Below are 23,669 nucleotides of genomic sequence, written 5' to 3' on the forward strand. Positions count from 1 at the left end.
AATATGGCATTGATAGGATTAACCATCACTTTATTACTAACGAATATATTGGATGAAACCTTTCATCTGGCTTCTTCAAAAATAATATAACTTATAAGTATAATATAACTTCAGTGTAAATTCAAAGCAACCAAAAAATATGAGCTACCAATTGCCATGAAACAGTTTTACAAAGTACATATTTTGCAAGAGAGCAAATGCAGCAAACGTTTGAGTTCGCCACCTATAAATCCAACCAAACATCTCATAGTATGATTTCCACCATGCTTTCTCGATGACATCTGAATCCTTAATTAATGTTTTCTCATTTCTTATTGTAGTAGCTTAAAGAACTCAGTAGCTGTAAGGGAGGCGACGAAACATTTCCCAGCCATGGAGATGTTACTAGCATATTTCCATGATACCTTTATACACGGAGTCATTCCAATCAGTGTATGGAATGTATATTTTCGAGACATAAGCACACGGACTAACAACTATGTGGAAGGTGAATATAAAAAGCTGAAACAAATTACAATATCAAAAAACTCAGACATCGTCCTTTACACAATATTAGTGATGCTTGGAAATTAGGCTTCCCCGGTTATTGCATATTGTTTACATTTGTGGAATATGTTGAATCTTGTTAACAAAAATATCTGTCAGCAAAACAATTCTCGCCAGCAGTATGCAGGCAGATTTTTATTCTTAAGACTATATTCTATAATGATACATCATGTGCCAATATCCTTTGATTCTGATTCATATTATTCTGCTGTTTTAACATATTGAAAACCAGGAAAGTTTATTGACACTCAATTTATAATTGTCTTCCTCAAAGTAATTCAATAAAAAAGAGAAGCGTTCAAAAAGCCGCTGCCTTCACTACAAACTTTAAGTATTTTACTGCATATGTGCATATCAAACATTACGTAGACGACAGTGCGAATGTGCAGTCCCCAGTATTTAGGCTAAGATCCTAAAAGGCTCGTGAGCATACAGCAATCTGCTGTAAATCAGAAATAAGCTTCCACAAAAAAAATAAAAGCTGTATGCAATTTTTATTCGAAATTTTGGATTAAAAAAGATCATTCATATAGCTTAATCATACTATGAGTTTATTCAGCAGTGTTTGTCTTTTATGCCTAGCCTGGAACAGCCATTTCAATGACGTCGTTGGAAGGAAGCACCCTTCGATATGGCTTCTCATTTCATGTCTAAAAGATGAAGAAGTGTTGTATAAACAACGAGCCGCAGCTGCTGAAAAAGGTTTGTCTTTTTACGAAAAAATATAGGAGCGATCATTATAATCTACCTTCTTTGGCAAACCATATATATATATATACCCTAAACGCTTTTCAAATGCATTTTTATTTATATGCAATAATTTTCATTTCAGGGAAACTGATAGTTCGCAGGCGCAAAAAGTGGCAGAAGTTAGAAGAACGAATCCAAAAACTCAAGAGACAGCTGGAGCAGGGAAAGCGAACAATAACTAGCTATTGGCGAGCGATAAAATATGCTGTGAATGAAATAATTTAAAATTAGCCGCAGTCACTTCATAAAAATCTATTGTGTATTGTATTTATCGATTCAGTTGATTGTCAGAGAACACTTTTTGTATGTAAAATTATTTATTAAAAAATAGTTCATACCTGTTGGGGCTCTCAGATGAAATTGCTAGAACAAGATAAAATCCTAAATATATCGGCTATATAATATCCAAATAATCCGTTAGTTACTTGGCTGGTTTGTTTATGGTAGATGTTTAAAACACATTTTATTATTATAGTTACATAATATATTATTACATCGATTAGCTCATTTCTTTTATTTAAATTAGGCATGTAAAGAGTAGAACATGTAAAGTAGAAAGAGGAGATGTAGAAACTTTTTTAACAAGCACTTGTTGCAATTTATGGCACTAATGTCACATGAGGATATTTTACCAGTTTCCACTAAATAAATTACTAGACAATGTCATCATTTAGTTGCTAGATATAACTACACGTACTTGGTTCTGTTGCTGCTTTTTTGAAATACCTATTAAGTAAGGAACATAGGCCCTTTGAGTATATTGCGCAATCTCAAGTGAGGAACATAGACCCAAGCCAGAAAAATATGCTCATTATGATGTGAGGAATATAGGCCCTTTGTGTATATTGCGCAATCTCAAGTGAGGAACATAGGCCCAAGCAAGTAAAATATGCTCGTTATGATGTGAGGAATATAGGCCCTTTGTGTATATTGCGCAATCTCAAGTAGGAACATAGACCCAAGCAAGTAAAATATGCTCATTATGATGTGAGGAATATAGGCCCTTTGTGTATATTGCGCAATCTAAAGTGAGGAACATAGGCCCAAGCAAGTAAAATATGCTCGTTATGATGTGAGGAATATAGGCCCTTTGTGTATATTGCGCAATCTCAAGTAGGAACATAGGCCCAAGCAAGTAAAATATGCTCATTATGATGTGAGGAATATAGGCCCTTTGTGTATATTGCGCAATCTAAAGTGAGGAACATGCTATGTGAAATGCTATTGTAGGGCCCAAGCTATATAGGGCTATATAGGGCTGTGAAATGCTATATGTATAGGCCCAAGCAAGTAAAGTATGCTCATTATGATGTGAGGAATATAGGCCCTTTGTGTATATTGCGCAATCTCAAGTGAGGAACATAGGCCCAAGCAAGTAAAATATGCTCGTTATGATGTGAGGAATATAGGCCCTTTGTGTATATTGCGCAATCTCAAGTGAGGAACATAGGCCCAAGCAAGTAAAATATGCTCGTTATGATGTGAGGAATATAGGCCCTTTGTGTATATTGCGCAATCTCAAGTGAGGAACATAGGCCCAAGCAAGTAAAATATGCTCGTTATGATGTGAGGAATATAGGCCCTTTGTGTATATTGCGCAATCTCAAGTGAGGAACATAGACCCAAGCAAGTAAAATATGCTCATTATGATGTGAGGAATATAGGCCCTTTGTGTATATTGCGCAATCTCAAGTGAGGAACATAGGCCCAAGCAAGTAAAATATGCTCATTATGATGTGAGGAATATAGGCCCTTTGTGTATATTGCGCAATCTCAAGTGAGGAACATAGACCCAAGCAAGTAAAATATGCTCATTATGATGTGAGGAATATAGGCCCTTTGTGTACATTGCGCAATCTCAAGTGAGGAACATAGGCCCAAGCAAGTAAAATATGCTCGTTATGATGTGAGGAATACAGGCCCTTTGTGTATATTGCGCAATCTCAAGTGAGGAACATAGGCCCAAGCAAGTAAAATATGCTCGTTATGATGTGAGGAATATAGGCCCTTTGTGTATATTGCGCAATCTCAAGTGAGGAACATAGGCCCAAGCAAGTAAAATATGGTCGTTATGATGTGAGGAATATAGGCCCTTTGTGTATATTGCGCAATCTCAAGTGAGGAACATAGACCCAAGCAAGTAAAATATGCTCATTATGATGTGAGGAATATAGGCCCTTTGTGTATATTGCGCAATCTCAAGTGAGGAACATAGACCCAAGCAAGTAAAATATGCTCATTATGATGTGAGGAATATAGGCCCTTTGTGTACATTGCGCAATCTCAAGTGAGGAACATAGGCCCAAGCAAGTAAAATATGCTCGTTATGATGTGAGGAATACAGGCCCTTTGTGTATATTGCGCAATCTCAAGTGAGGAACATAGGCCCAAGCAAGTAAAATATGCTCGTTATGATGTGAGGAATATAGGCCCTTTGTGTATATTGCGCAATCTCAAGTGAGGAACATAGGCCCAAGCAAGTAAAATATGCTCGTTATGATGTGAGGAATACAGGCCCTTTGTGTATATTGCGCAATCTCAAGTGAGGAACATAGGCCCAAGCAAGTAAAATATGCTCGTTATGATGTGAGGAATATAGGCCCTTTGTGTATATTGCGCAATCTCAAGTGAGGAACATAGACCCAAGCAAGTAAAGTATGCTCGTTATGATGTGAGGAATATAGGCCCTTTGTGTATATTGCGCAATCTCAAGTGAGGAACATAGGCTCAAGCAAGTAAAATATGCTCGTTATGATGTGAGGAATATAGGCCCTTTGTGTATATTGCGCAATCTCAAGTGAGGAACATAGGCCCAAGCAAGTAAAATATGCTCATTATGATGTGAGGAATATAGGCCCTTTGTGTATATTGCGCAATATTGAGTGAGGAACATAGACCCAAGCAAGTAAAATATGCTCATTATGATGTGAGGAACATATGCCCTTTGAGTATATTGCGCAATCTCAAGTGAAGAACATAGACCCATGCAAGTAAAATATGCTCATTATGAAGTGAGGAACATAGGCCCTTTAATTATATTGCGCAATCTCGAGTGAGGAACATAGACCCAAGGGAGTATAATATGCTCATTATGAAGTGAGGAACATAGGCCCCTTGATTATATTGCGCAATACGAAGCGAGGAACATAGGCCGAAGCGAGTGTATTGTACAATATCGAGTGAGGCCTTTTGACTATATTGCGCAATATGAAATGGAAATATAGGCCATCATGGTTATTTTTAAAAAATAATTGAGTGAGAAACATGGTCCTCATGATGATTTTTATACTATTACTGTGTTAGAAACTTAGGCTTCAATCATTATATTTATATTATTATCGAGTGAGAAATATAGGTCCTCATGATTATATTTGTAGTTAGTTAATCTTCATTGAAATAATATTAATATCAAATATAATATTATTTGCGCTTCTATTTGCAGGCAAAAATAAATACCTTCAATTATATTTCATGAGAAGGAAACTCCTCATCTGTAGGTGAGATTGTCAGATGTAAATAGCGAAACGGTTATGTAGAGAGGGTAATTACAAGTAGCAAAATAAAATCATACTGGCAGCAAACAGAAATTGCTTTACGGCAAGACTTATATGCAGAGTTTATATACAAGACAATACAGAATATATTGTAATTATAAATTTAATCACATTATATTAAATAAAATAATTACAAATATAGAATTATATTTGTAATATTTTTGAGTGAGAAACATATACCTTACTGAGTGCATTGCAAAATATTATGTGATGAACATCAGCCCTTGCGAGTATACTGCGCAATATTGAATGAGGAGCATAGGCCTCCATGATTTTATAGATGTTATTATTCAGTGAGGAAGATATGCTTTGATGATTTCATTAACAAGCAGCGAGTAATATACGTTTTTTGATTATATTTACAAAATTAAATAATCAGAAAACAGGCTTTAGTTTTTTTTAATTTAATTATAATACAATCGCTTGGACAACTTATACAGTACCCATTCCTACATAAACTTGTTTATTGTAATCTTGCGTGAGAAACATCGGCAGAGCTAATGTGCTGAGACGAATCATCAGTCACTTTTACGTCCGCAACGTCTAGACAGCAATAAATTTAGTGATTGAGCCGTAGCGATTTGCGGAACATAGGGCCTTGCGGAACATAGGGCCTGCGGAACATAGGGCTGTCCCCTAAAATAAACCTACTTTGTAAATGCGTCTAAAATCTGATGGCTTCGTGTATAATCTTTAAAACTCTTTGATAATATATAATCAAACTAACATAAGCGTTAACAATATTTGTTTTATAAAATAAAGTATTAATTAATAAACAAATTATAAATGATTTTTGAATATAAATCTATTTGAGAGTAAATCGCAACATCCTTTATACCTGCAGGCAACCATCGGCTTTTATCGGCAACTAAAGAGTTTGTCCCGAAATTGGGCATCCGCTATATATTTTTGATTGATATCTCGAGCAAGATGTTTCGGCGAACATTGCGTTTAGTTTTTACTACAAAGGTGATCAAAATTGCTATGCGTAATTACTAGTATTGTGCTAAGTAAGGTTCTGCCACAATAAACATGCAAATACTTCACAACTGCATTTAATGAAATAGCGTCCTAAAAACAGCATACTCTGCACTAGCATAAAGTCGTGCATAATTACACCTTACTGCACATGAAATTTAATATAGTTAGCAACTTCTGTATGACTTAACGGTGCAAGCCCGTTCAAACCATAAATAAGCCAGCTTTCTATTTGTTGAAAGCACCCAAAAGCTACCTTTTTTCTGCCATTCATTACAAGCCATACTCACTTTAGTTGGGATAGTTTATGAAAAACATTGTTTTAGGCTAAACGAGTACGTTTCTTTTTCATAAAAGAAGTGTTTATCAAACATGTAGCTAAGACCATTTGCCAGTAAAATAAAGACATTCAATTCTGCGATGATAGGAAAGAAACATCAATGACTTGAAAACAGTCTGTATGCTAAAAAATGTTTTTAATTACTGAGAATTTTTCCTCTTACTGTTAATTTTAATATCCCTTGAAGCACTAGGTAGCTCTTGACAATTATGGGAATTGTTTTAACTAGCTATCACTGAAGTCTGATATGTAAAACCTCAAAGCAATACTTATGTCAATAAGGACACCCAGCGTAAGCTTCACTGGCTGTGCAACATTATTGATATACAAACAGCCTAGAGTTTCAGAAATTTAGAATTAATTTTGGTGATATGCACTATAAAAGATGGAGTAGACTATTGAAAATTTAACATTTAGCTGCGACAAATGAGTTCTAGTTAGCTCTGATTTTTATTTCTATAAATTTAAAGCGCCGACATACCATTAAAAAGTAATTAATATTAAGATTACCTAATGCTTCAAATATTTAATTCTGCATTTAATAAATTGCATTTTGCTTACTTGATTGTGCACTAACATATATGCATACGTTTGCAGGCATGCTTGAGGAAACTTCACAACACTCCTCGAGTACTTAGTGATCACTTATTTGTGGTAAGTGACTATGATTTTCTGTATTCTTACATAATCAATATGAAGACATTTGCAAGGTTTTTTTGTTGGTGAATTAGTCTCCAACCTGCAAAGAATTCTCAAGGTACATGCTCAAAAGGACGATGATGATATAATAGTAGCTTGAATCAAATTGTTTTGCAAACCTTCAAATATTCAGTTTACACGATTATCTTTAATTTTGTGATTCAAAGCATGTAATAAATGTGGAACATTTGTCAATGAACGCATTAGCTCGGGGTATTGGTTCTTTTATTTGTTCATGAGTAACATACCATAGGCCCTAACTCTCTTTTAAATTGAGAGATTAGCGAAAATTCTTTTTGATGAAAATTTAAATCGTAGACCAATTTTAGTCCAAATCCAAAAGATCCTCAGGGATTAAAACTGTAAATTTTCTGCGAGGACTTCTCAGATACTCTTATTTAATTATTGGAGGTATTTTGTTCAGTAAGCTCTGTGCACACTGGAGTCGTAGGTAATAGTCTAAAGCTTTTAGCTCAAATTAGTCGGAGGCTGTTGCACTAATTCATGAGCATTGAGAAAAACAATAGAAGAATTTGTTTAAAGGTTGACTTGCAACAAAATTCACATTACAGTTATTTGGTATCAAACGATTCACTATGTCTTACTTTGCTGTGTTGTAAGTGCAAAATATGTGGAAATGTGATAACAAGCTTTTAAAAGCTAAAAAAATGAACAGTTAATCGAAGCCACACGAGACCGCCGTAGTTTGGATTCTTTCCAAAACGGCTCAAATGGGACGTAGTTGTGGTAGATGGTTTCTGTTTACGCTTTCATGCAACCTCATTCGTCAAAATATTTTCACGAATATACTTCACGCATTAAATAAAGCCATGTCTATTGTTTTTACGCGTCTATTTCATCGTCATTGTAATACTGTCACTTTCAGCACTGATATCCTATAACCTACTGTGAAAATTCGTTTAATTTTTCAACGTTAGCTCGAAAGAGTACATATTATTGACTGATAGACATCACGAGCCTGTTGGTCACCGGTGATAATCGAAAAATTCTGTAGAAATTAATCACGAAGTATGGGTCACATGATCTGATTACGACTAGACGATTAGACCAAGCCGAAACAAAACTGTAAAGTAGCGAGTATCTATATTTGATACGGGGTCTTTGGTAACACCCGAAGTGTTTGTCATAAACTAGTGCTACGAGAAGTTTTATATTGAGCCTTTTATTGGCCTTTCAATTCACATGACAACATCACGTGACAAAACAATAACCAAATGTAATGACTACATCAGAGAAATAAACTGATTCCAATCTACGGCGGCTTTTCGATTTTTAGCTTTTAAGAGCTTTTAATCACATTTCCACATATTTTGCACCTACAACACAACAGAGTAAGACATGGTAAATCTTTTGATACCAAATAACTGTAATGTGAATTTTGTTGCAAGTCAACCTTTAAGTAGTGTGGATAGTATTAAGTAGTATGGATAGTATAAAGGGTTTCACTAGTTTGTGATTACATTGCATTCATTTGCTTGCAGCATCGTGATTCTCCACAAAACAATGAGAATGTCAAATTTGAATTTACACCTGAGAATCTGAAGGTATGTCACATGCTCCCATGCTGTTCATATGCTGTCTTAAGCTGATTATATGTAGATGTCTTTTGTTGCAATTTAGTTTTAACTTGATTCCTGTGTGCTTTGTTCCTGGCAATCCTGAGTATGACCATGCATAAGGAAGCTTACATAAGTTACGATTATTGCGCCTTGCAATGAAAAAAATCTCCTAGTCCTTTATCTCAGTTTGGTTAGCATGTGCTTATCAACCCATTATTGTTGCTAGCCCTGGCTTTTTATGCTGCAGGGTATTTTAAAATCCATTCCTGTCCTTTTTGGGGATTGGACCCAGGTGTAGTCTATCGTTAGTATTAGGCTGGTGCTTGTCCTGCAGATCCAAATGCATGTTGAGTAGTCATCAGGAAAATTTGTGACCTGCTCATCATACACATACTTTGCAAGTTTAGATAGCATTTGTGTAAATCGCTCACAGAAAATTGTACGTGTACGTTACTACTTGGCAAAGCACTAAATTGAGAATTATCTTCTCTTGTATTTTAAATAAATAAAAGCAGACAACTTGGTATGTGATGTTTCATTGGCATTCATCGACAGCTGGGTTGAGTGTTCAGTGAGCAAGGTGTGTCTTTACCTAAATATATTCCTTAGTGGCACTTATGTTTCTAATGGTAGTTCAGTTGTCTTATTTGATCTCTGAGTTGAGAAGTATCAAATCAGTGGTTTGTGATACTTATCAACCATGTAATATATTTTTCTGAAGTTGTACAAAATTAGAGGTTAATAGGAGGAGGTGATGATATGAACAGGTTAATAAGTTAAGACTAATAATGGAAGTAGCTCTGGTGGGTACCACTTCACCGCTGCAAACATGAATATGTTAAACACTTGGACATGCCAAACATTTCACGTAGGTCTGCTGAAGTTTGACGCATCCCATGCATATAATTCAGCTGATGACGCATCATCCGATTTTTCTTAGAGATTAATTTGGGTAAATATATAGAAGCTGAAAACTGGAAAACTTCCTGAATAGTAATTACCGCTCCTTTATCAGTCTGCACTGGTATTTAATTTAGACTGTACTTTTTGTGCTGTTTATCGATTTTCCATACTTCATGCGAAAAGGGTCTTAATATATGCTTGGCTGACGTTGTGCATTTATAGACTGTTTTTAAAGGTGGTATAGACTGTCGTTATTTCTGATGCGCAATGCATAATTGACACGGATTTCGTTGCGTTGTTTAGAGAGCTCAGGCAATAATCAGCAATTATCCAAAGGGACACGAGGCAGCAGGCTGCCTTCCACTGCTTGACCTTGCACAGCGACAGAATGACAACTGGCTGCCCATCTCAGCCATGAACTATGTGGCGAAACTACTTGGCATGCCCAAGATGAGGGTTTATGAAGTTGCTACTTTTTATACCATGTATAACAGGTGTGTGAAGGGTTCGTTACAGTTACGCGCAAACCTTATCTCATTAACATCTAATACGCAATGTGAACCTACTCGTGGGCTGGCTACTGCATGTGTACAGGGAGTACTTTTCAAGAATTTGCTATGGCAATCCTTGTCTTTATGCATTCAATATTTTAGTGATTACTTGGCTACAATTTATGTAGTTATTTTTTCATTTGAAATATTTGGTGTAAATGTTTTTGTCTACAGAGAGCCTGTAGGAAAGCATCACATTCAGATATGCACGACAACACCGTGCGTGCTGGGAGGGGCTGGAAGTGATATTATACTGGAAACTATAGAGAAAAAACTCGGTGGGTCTGCTTTACCATTACGAATGACCCGTAGAATCTTTTATTCAAGTTAGTTGCAACTAAGCTACTGTATGGATGGGATTATGTAGTGCTAGTCTGCACCTTTTAGGTATTAAAGCAGGAGAAACAACGAAAGACAAGATGTTCACTTTGACCGAGGTCGAGTGCCTTGGTGCCTGTGTCAATGCGCCCATGATACAGGTTGGGGATGACTACTATGTGAGTAGCTTTCAGTACCAATTGATCAGTATTGAGCATTGTGATTTTGTGATGTGTTTTGGGTCTATCTTTTAATGTTATGACGCTATAGTATGAGATATGTTATACGCTGGTGTTGAGTTACTTAGTGCATCTGATAAAAGCTTCCAATGAAGTAGGGTTTGTCTTTTACTGTATACCTGAGGTGAAGGTTTCATATTTGCAATTTGGGTAGTTATGTAGTCTCAACTTTTTATCATTTTTTCTTTTGAAAGTAACAGTTTGTTTGTCTGACTCAATATTTTGTAGTCTTCCTTGACAAACTGGCTAGGAATAATTATACTACCATCGAAACCACTCTGACAAATTTAGTCAGGAAGGCTAGGTACAAATAAAACTTAAATAGAAAAGTTAAGTACATGACATACTTGAATAGGAAGGTTAGGTACAGAGTATACTTAAAGGTTGACTTGCAACAAAATTCGCATTACAGTTATTTGGTATCAAAAGATTCACCATGTCTTACTCTGCTGTGTTATAGGTGGAAAGTATGTGGAAATGTGATTACAAGCTCTTAAAAGCTCAAAAACGAACAGGTAATCACAGCCATCACGAAAATGGCTCAAATGGGATGTAATTGAACACGATGGCTTCTGTTTACACTTTCATGCACCCTCACTCGTCGAAATATTTTCACAAATATACTCCACGCATTCAATTAAACCATGTCTATTGTCCTTGCGCGTCTATTTCGTCATCATTGTAATGCTGTCACCTTGAGCACTGATATCTCAAAATCTACCGTAAAAATATGTTTAATTTTTTAACTTTATATTATATCGAAGGAGTGCATATCATCTTCTGAGAAACATGAGTAGCCTATTGGTCACCTGCGATAGTCAAAAAATGCTGCAGAAATTGTTTGCACCATTTGGCAGGAAGTATGGGTCACATGATCAGATTACAACTAGACGATTAGACCAGGCTGAAAGGAAACTGTAAACTAGTGAGCATCTATATTTTATACGGACCTTCCGGTAAAACCCAAAGTGTTTGTCATAAACTAGTGCTATGAGACGTTTTATATTGAGTCTTTAATTTCACATGATAATATCATGTGTCAAAACAATAACCACAATGTTTGAGTACGTCATCGAAATAAAGAGATTCCAAACTAAGGCGTTTTCGTGATGGCTGCGATTAACTGTTCGTTTCTGAGCTTTCGATAGCTTGTAATCACATTTCCACATATTTTGCACTTACAATACAACACAGCAGAGTAAGACATGATGAACCTTGTGAAACCAAATAATTGTAATGTGAATATTGTTGCAAGTAAACCTTTAAATAGAAAGATTAGGCACACAGTAAACTTAAATAGAAAGGTTATGTACATATTGTACTTTAATAGGAAGGCTAGGTACATAGTATACTTAGATTGGAAGGCTAGGTACAGAGTATACTTACCTTAAAATATCTATTTGAATGCCATGGCGCTCTATTTGTCAACGCTTCCTCTATAATGACATTTTATTAGAGGTGACATTCACATAGACAGTGGCGTTGTATTTTTCGAAAAGCTTGTCAGAATTTTGGGAAGGTAAATTTAACCTTTTTACAGATAAAGCAAACACCACCTATATTTTGCACTCTCATACGAGTGGAACTGCATAACTCTTTGGGGAGAGGCAGGAAATCTGCTATAACTTTTCTCCAACTTGTCATATATCTCTAAAAAAAAAGTGTTGGGAAGCTGAGAAATGTCGCTACCAGTTAATATCTATTGCCTGCAATTAACCTACGACAGTCCTATAGCCTGCGTTGCGATTTGTTAAAGCTTTCAATTTTTTATTTCATTCTAAATTTGAAAGCATATTTTTGTTTTATAACTATATCTAACAATGTTGTATGAAAGCTCATTGCACTCATTGATATATTTACTTCAGTTTTCAGTCAAAACTGGCGTTTTATGTGCAATAGAAGGTGTTATGAGCATCAATCGATCGAAAGTTAAGTTTAAATAATAGCAATAATGCTATCACATATGCTATAAACTTGCAATTTTATAATTTGTTCAATAACAATCTGTCAGGTGCTACAAAATTATATAGAAGAACAAGTGACATAAGAAAACCGTATTTATAATACATATGGAAGCAAACATTAGCCTTTTCGAAACAAATATTTGGATCGTTTGCTTGGCCAGTTGCGTTCTGACTGCTGCTTTCGTTTGAACCCATTACATCTTCTTTTGGCTGTTCAATACCTTCTACAGTGTTTTCTGACTTCAACTTTTCTTCTGCACTGCTGAACTAGTCAATATGAGTGTCTAAACAATTTTTTTAGCAAAGCAAAACTTATGCGTTATTACTTAGAATACACTTTTTCGCAAATAAAGATAAAATTTTAGCTGTGTAAGCTGGCACATGCGCGCTAAGCAGAAGTTTTAGTCTCGAAATAGTAGTACAGATTCCATCGTAATTACTAAAACGTTTTTTCATATACATTAAAGTGCAGAGACTTCGTTAAACAAAAAACCACTATTAGTCTGATACAGTTTTTAATTTATTCTATGGTGTTGCTTTCAAAAATTTAATAAAAAAGCGAAGCATTGGAGTTAGAAAACGAACTTCGATACGAACAGCAACGATGAAAGAATTGATTGTTATTGATGTAACTGAGTCATTATAAGTATCATTTTGTGGACACTTCTACTGATCACTTGCTATTACGGGTTCGTAAAGATCGCAGAATGTCAAAGTGGTGGTCAAATAGAGGTGGCGTTCAATTAAAGGGTAGCACTTTATTTTTCAACCCTTCTAATAATAGTGGTGATCAAATTGAGGTGGTGTTCAAATTAGAGATGCCCCGATTCTAATTTCACCATTTCAGGTACCGATTCGATATACCGATTCTTATTGAAAAATAATTCGATTCAGATCTTTTGTGTTGCTTAGATAATTGTTAATTTTATTATGCAAATATAAATATAATGCAAAGAAAGTATAAATATTGATGTATTTATTTGTTTGTATTTATGGAAAAAAGATATACAAGTATATATATTCACATACTGCCATACCGTGCATCTAGTAACAAAACAGTCCATGTTTTTTTAAATCTGTTATTAATAATGGTAATTACTGTTAGTGGTACAGCTTTCTCTGTGATAATGAAGTCTCTCTTCTACTGCTGAAAAAACTGCTGCGCCTGTACAAGTTTAAAGCAAATAAATGTTTATTTTAATTATCGTTAGTGATTCAATTCTCTCAGTGGGACGTCTTTATCTTCTATTACTATCGATGTAGCCAGTCCTACTGAAGATGGACTCACTTGCCACAGATGATGGAGGACAGGCTAAATACCGATAAGCCACTGAGGTTATTTTATGCGTTACAAACGATACATCATAATTATCGTCAGGATCAAGAGAGATGAGATAACTTCGTGCATCGATTGCTCAAATTACTTTCGTAATGCTACTAAATAGAAACATTACACCGCATTCTTGTTTCTCATCATTGTTCTCTTGTTCGTGATTGGCTGCAATAAATCATATCGCTGTAATTGAGAAATACCGCACTTTGTGATTATGTCCTGACTAAAGCCAAAAGATTCTTCAGTTGTGTGGATCTTTATTAGGCTATAGACATGAAATAGATTGTGACAGGCCCAGAACTCATTAGGTAAAAGCAAGGAACTTGCAGCTGATGATTTTTATTAGTGTAGCAGACTAAAATACGGTTTTCTGCTAAATAGTTGATTTCTAAAAAGTATCTGAAATTTTCGATTTTTTAAGAAAAGATCGGCCGATACCGATTCAGATACTTAACATCCATATCGGCACCGATACCGATATTAAAATTGGGGCAACTCTAGTTCAAATACAGGTGGCATTTAAATGGAGGTTTTAAGGTAAATAGGAAGGCTATATCTTAGCCCACTTCTTAATCCTCTTTTTCACCAGGCCCTTCATTAATACACTTTCGTTTCGATTTAACTGTATTTTGCAGGCCACTCGCTAGAATTATTGATTTAGCATTAGGTTTGAATTTTAGGAGGATTTGACTCCTGAAGATACAACGGCCATTTTGGATGACTTGATAGCCGGAAGAAAACCAGCTCCTGGTCCGAGGTAAGTGTTTACACAAACAGCAAACATGTTGAGGATTTTTGGCGTGTCAGCTCTGTTCATATCCGACTGTAAGGATGAAATACTCAGTCTATGTACTAATTTGTCCTTTACTCTATTTTGACTGTTACAATATGGACAAATAAGACCTAGATAAATCTCCATTGAGGATCACTTGTAAGAAGTTACATTATGACAGCTCTAACCTAGGCATATATATATAGCTACAACTTAGATATACATGTAGCTACAACATTCAGACTCCAATTCACCTTCTACGTGTTTACCTTCCACGTGTTCTCTTACATTTTCACCTACGTGTTCACCTTCTACCTATGCATCTACCCATGCATCTACCCATGCATCTACCTATGCACCTGGTAGCAAATGTCCTTGCAGAGAATCAGTTGTGTTGCGCTGAAAGTCAGTTTATGGGAATGTTGAACTGGTATCTGTTCAGTAGCGACATGATCAAGTAGAGTAGAGGTGATCATAAATCAATATTTGGCTGCACGATGCAATTTTTTGCTCTATTATTATGTTATGTGTTGCTAAATTGTGGGCAAGCACCTCAGATATAGGTATACACATATATTTATGTCTACACGACACTAGAAAGGAAAACTTTTGATTGAACGCCATGTTGTTGAACATATGGCGTTCAATGAGCACAGCATCAAGCACAGTTATCTGTAGGCTTTAAATATTCTAATTATTTTGTTTTGTGTGTTCGTAGGAGTGGCCAGAATCACAGGTTCACTTGTGAACCTAAAGGAGGTATGACATCACTCACAACCCCTCCAACTGGGCCAGGATTTGGTGTCAGAACTGATTTGTAGTTGTGCTATCTCTACGAGTTTTATAATTTAACAATGACATTGGATTGCATTCATCATATGAATTGACCTTGGTTCTCTTTCTGTCAATACAAACTATATTTATCATTGGTGTTTTGAAGTGGCCATCAGTATAAAGAGATTTTATGAGTGCATTTATGTCACAATAATATTATTTGTTAGAGATTGTGTACATTGTACATCAAACTAACACAGTATCTCATTTCCTGTGATGAAATCAACAAAGTAGTGGTTACATCCTCCGCAGTAGTTTGATATGCATCGTGCATTTGGATTTGCTGTGCATTTTGCATAGCTGCATGGATCAATGAAGCAGTTGACCATTTGTCCCGTTAGACAGTTTTTGAATAGGAATGCTTCACTTTGACTCCAGCATATCACGGCCGCTACAAAACAAAATTGTCGTAAAAGTATAATGCGTGTGGAAAAGTTGAAAAACTCATTAGGTTTATTTGGATCATTCCAAAATCAATCGTGCTCTGAAGTGCATGTAGTCATCCTCTTGTGGTCATACTGGATGCATAATAGATAAGTCATCTCTTTTAGGGATATCAAAAACAGTAACATGATATTAGCTATGCAGACCAGTTATTATGGAAATCACTAATTATGTCAATTCGCGAGCTTCAAATATTCACGTAGATATCAATTACTGCAAAAATAGTTATTATTTATACACTTTAGATTTTGAATAAAAAGTAAAGTGAGTTTTTTACAGGGTTTGAAGAGTATTGCATGCCTGTAATAATGTTAAAATTTGATGCTTGTTCAACTTACCTAGCAGAAAGAATACTGACAAAGATTTTTGTAGCATGCTGATCTGGACACTGCTCAATAATGACAGGATGACGGTGGACTGTTGTGACCTATGGCTGCCAGCTGGTCATTCTCATTTTCAAATGATGATAATGGTATCCGCTAGCCAGCATGGAGAGCAAGCGTCTGATAAGATTATAGCAGGTATTTCATACCAAAGCATTAGGGTCAACACACTGATGTAATCTGCACCAATTTGACTACCCTTTAGCTTTTTGTCAAGAGTCATCAGAACATCACCAAAGGCGGCATACTTTTAAGTGCACATAGGCCTCACTGCTTTGGCCACGCCATAGCTGAAAGAAGTACAAGCGTTGTTAGGTAAGTTGATATCGTGCATTGTATTAGCAATTAGTCAATGAGTTAGGGCATTTACTACCATTAAATATCTTGAATACCTCAACACAATTGTATCATTCGTTATTTGTGCAAGCCTATTGTAAATGTCCTTATGAAAACAAGCTGTCCAGTAAAACTTTTCATACCAGGAGTTAGCTCTGGTATGATTGTAAGGTAATAAGTAGATGTAAAGCAAGTGTTTGTTGTTTACTTAGCAGGATATATTTAACAAACTCAATACTATGCAAGGGCACTCAGGGTAGTGTCTATCAATTATAGGATTGGCGAGCTCTGAGGTTGTTCTGATGCGTTCTAACATGTATGCAGTTGTGGAGAGCTTTGATATGCCAATGGAAGATATTATTCTATAGCATTTTCAAGTTATGGGGCCATCCTACCCTTTGGTTTTCCATAGATTCCCAAATACATTACAATTCCCAGATACCTTACTTGTCTGTAGCTCTTGAAGAGCACATCGTACAAAGATTACTATCATAGGGGTGAATATGAGAGAATGGATGAAAGCGATAGAGAGTAGGAGCAAAACATAAACAAAATTAAACTAAAATTATGAAAATGTCAACAATATAGACGCAAAAGTGGAAATATAAAGCTAAAGATAAAAATGAACACATACTACCGCGCTTGTTTCATTGACAGCAATAATACAAAGTTTTCACAGTTTTGTAAATGTTCACCTTACAAGATCAAATTGTAAGATAAATGATCTTCAGATTTTGGAGCTGACTCCGTTACACAGTAGCATGTGCCAACTTCATCAGCGTGACTGAAGTCGACTTCATCAGCTTGCACCACTGCCTGGCTTTTATAGGTTCTTACGCAGAAACAACAGAACACAGGAAACTCCTAACCTAGCTATTATAGTTGAATGTGTGAGCATTTACAGCAACTTTCAATGAAAAAACATAAAAACCTAATTTTAAATTTCTCAAAAAATTCTACCATTTTTTTGCTTTTTCATAAAACAATGAGCAATTTTAGCAATGCCTTTTTCAACATAAAATCAACCTCATCGCAACCTATTACTCTTCAATAAGAATTTTAAAATAAATGAAAAGCAGATTGAGTCTTTTAAAAAAGGTTTGAGCTCAAGTTATCGATCATATGATATTCCTCTTTATATATCCTCTTTATATCATATGATATATAGAGGAGTTAAGAGGAGTTACCTCTCTACCTTACGTATTCTGTTTGATTATTCAAACAGTGTGAGGCCGGTTTAGAGTTAATATTACACCAACTTCTGAGGGCATTATAACAGGTCTTCAACTATTCTGGATTATTGCTAGCATAACCTTACAAAATATTCTTATTTCTCTTGAGGATTGAATTTGAACAAGAACTATGGGTATTTCTTTAAAGCTATCATGGCGCGTCCTGCATGAGTATGTATTTTGTAACTATTTACCCTACATGATGAAATTATTTGTGAAGTTATAATTGTGCAAAAATTGTTTTTTCAAGCATATTTGCGGACCAAATTATTCGCGGATAGTAATAGAGTAAAACTAGCAGCTAGTAATAGAGTAAAACTTTCACTTGCGTATACCACATGTTTAGGTTTTTGTTTAGCTAAGAATTTTATGTTGATCACGCTAAGCTATACATTTTTGGCTTCATCCAGAGGTTTCCATGAATGTTCATTGATTTGGAGGCCTTTGGTGAACCAACAACTTGTGGCAAATTAGGAGTTTTTCCAACGCAAAAAACTGCAGGAGATTTTTTTGCAATGATGATGCCATGCCGAATTCTGAATAACTTGTGACAACCTTGAAAAACTTTGTAAAGAAGTGTGATGCATTGGCAATGGGCTTAACTCAAAGCCCCGGCGAAGATTTTAAAAGGGTTTAGAACTCAGCTACGTTTAATAACTCTGCCTAGCGGCTAGTTTTTTATTTGAGGTAGTAGTTACTCTCCCTTGTGTTAAAAATAAAACTAATTATTCGCGGGTTTTATCAATTGGCGCATTCGACTGTATGCGAACTTGCGAATTATTAAATCCGTCGTATATTTTCATCCTGTAAGGTATGTCATACCATCTATTGCAGTATGCAAAAATATTCGCTTGGTGTCATGGTGTTGGTTAATAGAGCAATGTGTCTTCATGTGTGGCTGTCAAAAAACTTTGATCTCAACTTTATTGTTCTGTCTAATGTTGAAAAAAGTTGCTGTTAGGTTGGTATCAACCGAACTGATAAACCGAGTTATATTTACAAACTCGAGTTTTTAAATATAACTCGGCTTATCAACTCGGGTTGCAAACCCGGGACACTTTAATTCGCCATAAGTTCTAATTTTACAGTACATACATAGTTCAATTTCTATTAGCTAACGTGTGCTTGTCGGTGTACCAATGTTAATATAACCAGATTTACGGTTATGCTACTGTAATAACAGTATATTGCACCTTATTTTTACAAACTCGGTTTGTAAATATAACTCGGTTTATGCAAACCCGGTGCACTCTAATCCGCCATAAGGCTCCATAAAAATAAGCAAGCTGCGTCTTTGAAAAGAATATGTGGCGTAACCAACTGCATCCCTTAAAGTCATGTACATTGTATAGTCAACTTTTTCAAGTCATTATTGGTATCAATTTGTAGAAAAAAATTCACTGGTCACATTTGATTAGCTGATTCAAGTACTAAACAAATAGTCGAGCTATGCAAAAGTACCTGTGATACAGCTCTGATTATACTTCATAAATCCATCTATCAGACAAGATTTCAGCACAGGTGTCAACAGGGCTATGATGTATTCAATGTTCTGCAAATCATGTTTTGCAGCATCTTCAACAATATTATTTTATTATATAATTTTTACAAGCAAAAAAATTTTCATCTCGGCATAAAGATTTTATTAACGCCATCCATCCATCCAAGCCGTGGCCACTCACATAGTTCAGCTCATACAATAGGACAAATTCATCTACTGCAGCAAACTCAAACAAAGCATCATGGTTTATGCAGCACAGATTCAAGTCTCTCTTTCCCATTTATGGCAGCTTCCACACTGACAAAGCTGCTTCGCTGGTGGGATCACATAAACATCCTGTGATAAATAAAACAAGTGCAATAAATATATGTCATTCATAGATATGTCATTCTAACGCGTATCTACTGAAAGCTTTCAAATTAAGAGTTACATAGATTGCGAGTGTAATTTTAAAAATAAATAAATGTTTAACAGAAGCATAAGTACGCCAAGCCAACGATTCGAAGCTTTGGTTCTGGAAGTTAAAGATGTGCATTGACCAATCGATTTTCCTCACTTTCTACAAGTGAGAAGTGAACATCTAAAGTTTAATCATAAATCTAATTTACTAGCTAAAACTGCGAAAGAAAATTTGAAGCAAATATAGCTAGGTGAAACGATAAAAAATTATAAAATGATGATTGTGATAGCAAAAAGCTATAATTCTATTAATTAGTAAATGTATTTATGAGTACTAAAATTATTACCTTCAGTATATTCATCAATCTAAGCCATTGTATTGCTAGATGCTATGGATTAAAAAGAAACCGTCAATAACTCACTGTGCATCCGTATCTCGGACGCGCGCACAGGAAATTACATCATAGCCTCAAACAGGGAAATATAATCTGAATGTAATGATGATGAACTATTTATTAATACAAATAATACATAAACAAAAACAGAAAAATACCTCTTTTTGAATGTAAACACAACAGTATATCTATAATAGGAAACTCAAAGGAAAAATAAATTTACCTCCATTCTCCTATCTTCCTCTGTAGCATAACGCTGCTGACGCCTGTCAGCTCTAACTATAAGCTGTCTGTCCCAATGCTGCTCCTGATGCTCAGAAAACTCAGAGTCACCTTCGCAGGAACTGGGAGCATTTTTACAATTCTGTTGTTCATTAATAAAACGTGTCGATCGAGTAATTTATTCAAGTAATGATGTTAAATAGTTTAGTAAATGTCAATGCGATCTAATAATAGAGTAAAATCCCTAACTTTGAGATCACAGACAACGTGTTTTATGAGTGATAACATATATTACGACCTATATAAAAATTTTGTGCTGATGATTGGCTAATGAAGCGATTTTATATTTATCGCTCGTAGACTCTTTTCAGATGTATCACTCGTTACGTCATGAATGAAGCACCCGCTGGAATCTGAGCTTTTTAAAAGATGGCCTCATTTAAACGCATATATCTCTGGACAGGGTTTGTCTACAAAGACAAAAATGACATCAAATTGTAGCCAATGTTTTAGCCTTATATTGGTCTTAACTTCATTAGATCGACCTTTTTGACGCAACCACATCTTGAACAGGGTGCAATGTTATTTGAAGAGCTATACAACAATCAGTTTACAACGGAAGTCCTTCAACCTCATCGTCAAGAAGTAGTTAATAATGTAAGACATAGATCTGTGTCACATTCACCGGCTTTATATGAATGCAGCTTTTGTTGGAGCAAAAATCTTAGCCAAAACCAGATCATTTTACTCTTATTAAAGAAAAAAACTGTATTCTGCAAATCCACACATATTTATACTAGAATAAACCTTTTTGTTAGTAATGGTGCACTGTATATTACCTCAAACTTTCTCAAGCCATTAGCTTATCTTTAATGGAATGTTGACTCCCTGGTCACCTAATTTAATAGCATTTTCCGCTAACTGCTGGTAAGATTTGTATCTTCGTTATAAACACTATATGAAATGGTAATGTCGCAAAGTCTAAATTCTTTGACTGAAAACTATAAAAATGTTATAATAAAAACAGGCTGGAAAGTAATAAATACACATACATTTAGCTGTACGTGAAGTCATGAGTTACTATCGCCAGTCGAGAGAGTTGGCAGTTGGTAGACCTCCATGTATGTGCATCCCTCTTTTGCTATGTCAGGATGATTTGGGAATAGTTCTTTACTGTTAATAGAGTGTGATAGCAGCTATTATAAACACTAAATGCGAGTGATTCTGTACAGGTATATAGCAGATTCGGTTTTTGAAATGGCAGTCCTACCAACTGCATTAAATTTCACAAGGACACCTGAACATGTGGTTTATTACGCGGAATGACTGTTACACATCTGAATAGTAAGTAGTCCAACCTCTATATATGAAATCAATTTCTCAAAAGTCTTCTTTTGATGTTAAGACAATAATAAGTCGAGGTTTGACTGTATAACAGTATACGCTGTAGAGTGTAGACAGTATCTAAGGACCAGTCATCTATTTTACTTAAACTAGAATTTGAAAGAATTTTTGTCTATCGATATCAATATTTTCTGTATATATCTATACCTTATGTACTCGGCATAATAAAGTGTTTGTTGGTTGGTTTGTCTATGTCCAGTGATGGCGATAAGGTATAGAAACGAAAAAACCACACCGCACAGAAATTGAACTTTGAAACATCGGGTTTGCAAACAGGTGTGCTAACCACGGCGCCGTGGGTCCTTCTTGCCATACTATGGAATATTGTGGACATACCTATTAACCTGCTAATATTTAATGGCGCATGGGACTGCCAGTGTACTAGAAAAAAAGATGTGCCCAGACTTCCTCAAAACGCTATAAATATATGTACATGTATATATAGCAACAACTTAAATCAACTTATAGTGCACACAGAAATAAACAAACACCTTCATTTACAAGTTAGAATGGTGAATGCTGTATACATTGATTAGAAATAAATTTTCTGTACAAAAACTTTTGTATTAGCAAATCATAACCACAAAATGCACTAAAGTCATTGTAGGTACCTATTATAGTTACTGAGGTTAACATAGTATTTTGGTACTATTTTAATGATGATGATTTTTACCAGGAGGTGATGGCATTAGATAATGACTATGGGTTTCTATATCACTCTATGTACGTCTATAGCCTATGGTATTTTCATATACCAACACTGAACTGAAATCATAATTGTATACCAAATAATTTTTGATTGTAATCGTAACAAAATAGACTATATTTAGCCATTACTTACTAATTATTTTACAGTTAAACGCCTTTACATTTTTATTTTTTCTTCTAATTTATTTTAACGAAACGCTTCTTTCAAGTTTTGAATTTTTAAACTTACAGTTGTTTAAAAACCTTTACAGAAGTTTTATTTATTTTTAATTTAGTTGCTTGCACAAAAATTTTTCCTCATGATTGGAAGTTTTAAAGTTACAGTTGTTCGACAAAGTTTGAAAACCTTTACAGTTGTTTTTATTTTCTATCTTAATTTATTTCAACTAAACTTCTCTCATGATATGTAGTTTGAAAGTTAGAATGGCAAATGTTGTTATATGTTAATTACAAATCAATTTCGGTCCAAAGACTGTTATTAGCCGGGCAGCACAGCTAGTAAATATATACACATGTATATATATATAGGAGACTCAAAGTTGAAGATAGATGTACCTCACCTCCATGCTCCTATCTTACTCTGCAGCATAACGCTGCTGACGCGTGCCAGCTCAAACCATAGGCTGTCTGCCTCAATCTTTAGCCACTTGATGCTCAGAAAACTTTAAGGCACCTTCGATGGAACTGGAAACATTGTTACAATTCTGTTGTTTTGTCAGTAAAACAAGTCAACACAGCATGTGCGATCTAGTAATTCAGTAGCTTTCCTAACGACGAAAAATCTTTGATATCACGGACAATGTGTTTTACTAGCAATAATATTTATGAAGACCTATATAAAAATTTTGTGCTGATGATTGGTTAAAAAAGAGATAGTATATTTATCACTCACGGACTCTTTTATACATGCTCACTATATATGTCACAAATAAAGCACCCGCTTGAATGTACAACGCACATGTTCTTTCAACGATTGATGGTAGGGAGGGACTGACTTGCCCCATACCTGGACACCTTAGTCAGTTGAAGTCTGTGTCATTTTCCTGTTTGCTAGATTCTTGGCCGTAAAGTCTGCATGTGTAAGCCTCAGAGAGAATGCACACACAATGCCCCAAAACTTAAATGATTCTCGGAGTCCTTTCATTGCCTGCTGAAAGTTGACTTCTGTTTTGATGAGTTTCCTATGACCCTTTTTCCCTTTGCCTGCAAAAGAAGAAACTGCACCACAGCCAGAGAAATCGTGCAAACCTATGAAATTTTCACTTTGGTAGATTACCTCTGAGC

The 23,669-nt window shown here is 35.4% G+C and overlaps 2 protein-coding genes and 2 long non-coding RNA genes across 4 annotated transcripts in view; 2 read left to right on the forward strand and 2 right to left on the reverse strand.

Annotated features, from left to right (window-relative positions):
• LOC137393017 (E3 ubiquitin-protein ligase RNF146-B-like) overlaps nucleotides 1–5,539 on the reverse strand; it is a 42,659-nt gene extending 37,120 nt beyond the window's left edge. The window contains exon 1 of the mRNA XM_068079408.1: nucleotides 5,502–5,539. The gene's annotated coding sequence lies outside the window, so the exon portion shown is untranslated. The remainder of the gene's footprint in view (nucleotides 1–5,501) is intronic.
• Nucleotides 392–1,497, forward strand: LOC137385969 (uncharacterized). The gene is made up of 3 exons (XR_010977812.1): nucleotides 392–487; nucleotides 1,129–1,248; nucleotides 1,379–1,497. It is a non-coding gene; the product is annotated as an uncharacterized lncRNA (long non-coding RNA).
• Nucleotides 5,540–5,698: 159 nt separating the features above from the next.
• Nucleotides 5,699–15,456, forward strand: LOC137385666 (NADH dehydrogenase [ubiquinone] flavoprotein 2, mitochondrial-like). Its single transcript, XM_068072181.1, has 8 exons — nucleotides 5,699–5,819; nucleotides 6,766–6,822; nucleotides 8,370–8,432; nucleotides 9,654–9,844; nucleotides 10,076–10,179; nucleotides 10,289–10,398; nucleotides 14,436–14,512; nucleotides 15,246–15,456. Exons 1-8 carry the CDS (start codon nucleotides 5,781–5,783, stop codon nucleotides 15,346–15,348), a joined length of 744 nt encoding a protein of 247 aa, XP_067928282.1. The 5' UTR covers nucleotides 5,699–5,780; the 3' UTR covers nucleotides 15,349–15,456.
• Nucleotides 15,457–15,630: 174 nt separating this feature from the next.
• Nucleotides 15,631–23,175, reverse strand: LOC137385667 (uncharacterized). Its single transcript, XR_010977793.1, has 4 exons — nucleotides 22,946–23,175; nucleotides 21,326–21,446; nucleotides 16,144–16,478; nucleotides 15,631–15,752 (listed from the first exon to the last, which is right to left on the reverse strand). It is a non-coding gene; the product is annotated as an uncharacterized lncRNA (long non-coding RNA).
• Nucleotides 23,176–23,669: the final 494 nt, after the last annotated feature.

The sequence above is a fragment of the Watersipora subatra genome, chromosome 1, assembly GCF_963576615.1.
Source record: "Watersipora subatra chromosome 1, tzWatSuba1.1, whole genome shotgun sequence".
In the NCBI taxonomy this organism is placed as follows: domain Eukaryota; kingdom Metazoa; phylum Bryozoa; class Gymnolaemata; order Cheilostomatida; family Watersiporidae; genus Watersipora; species Watersipora subatra.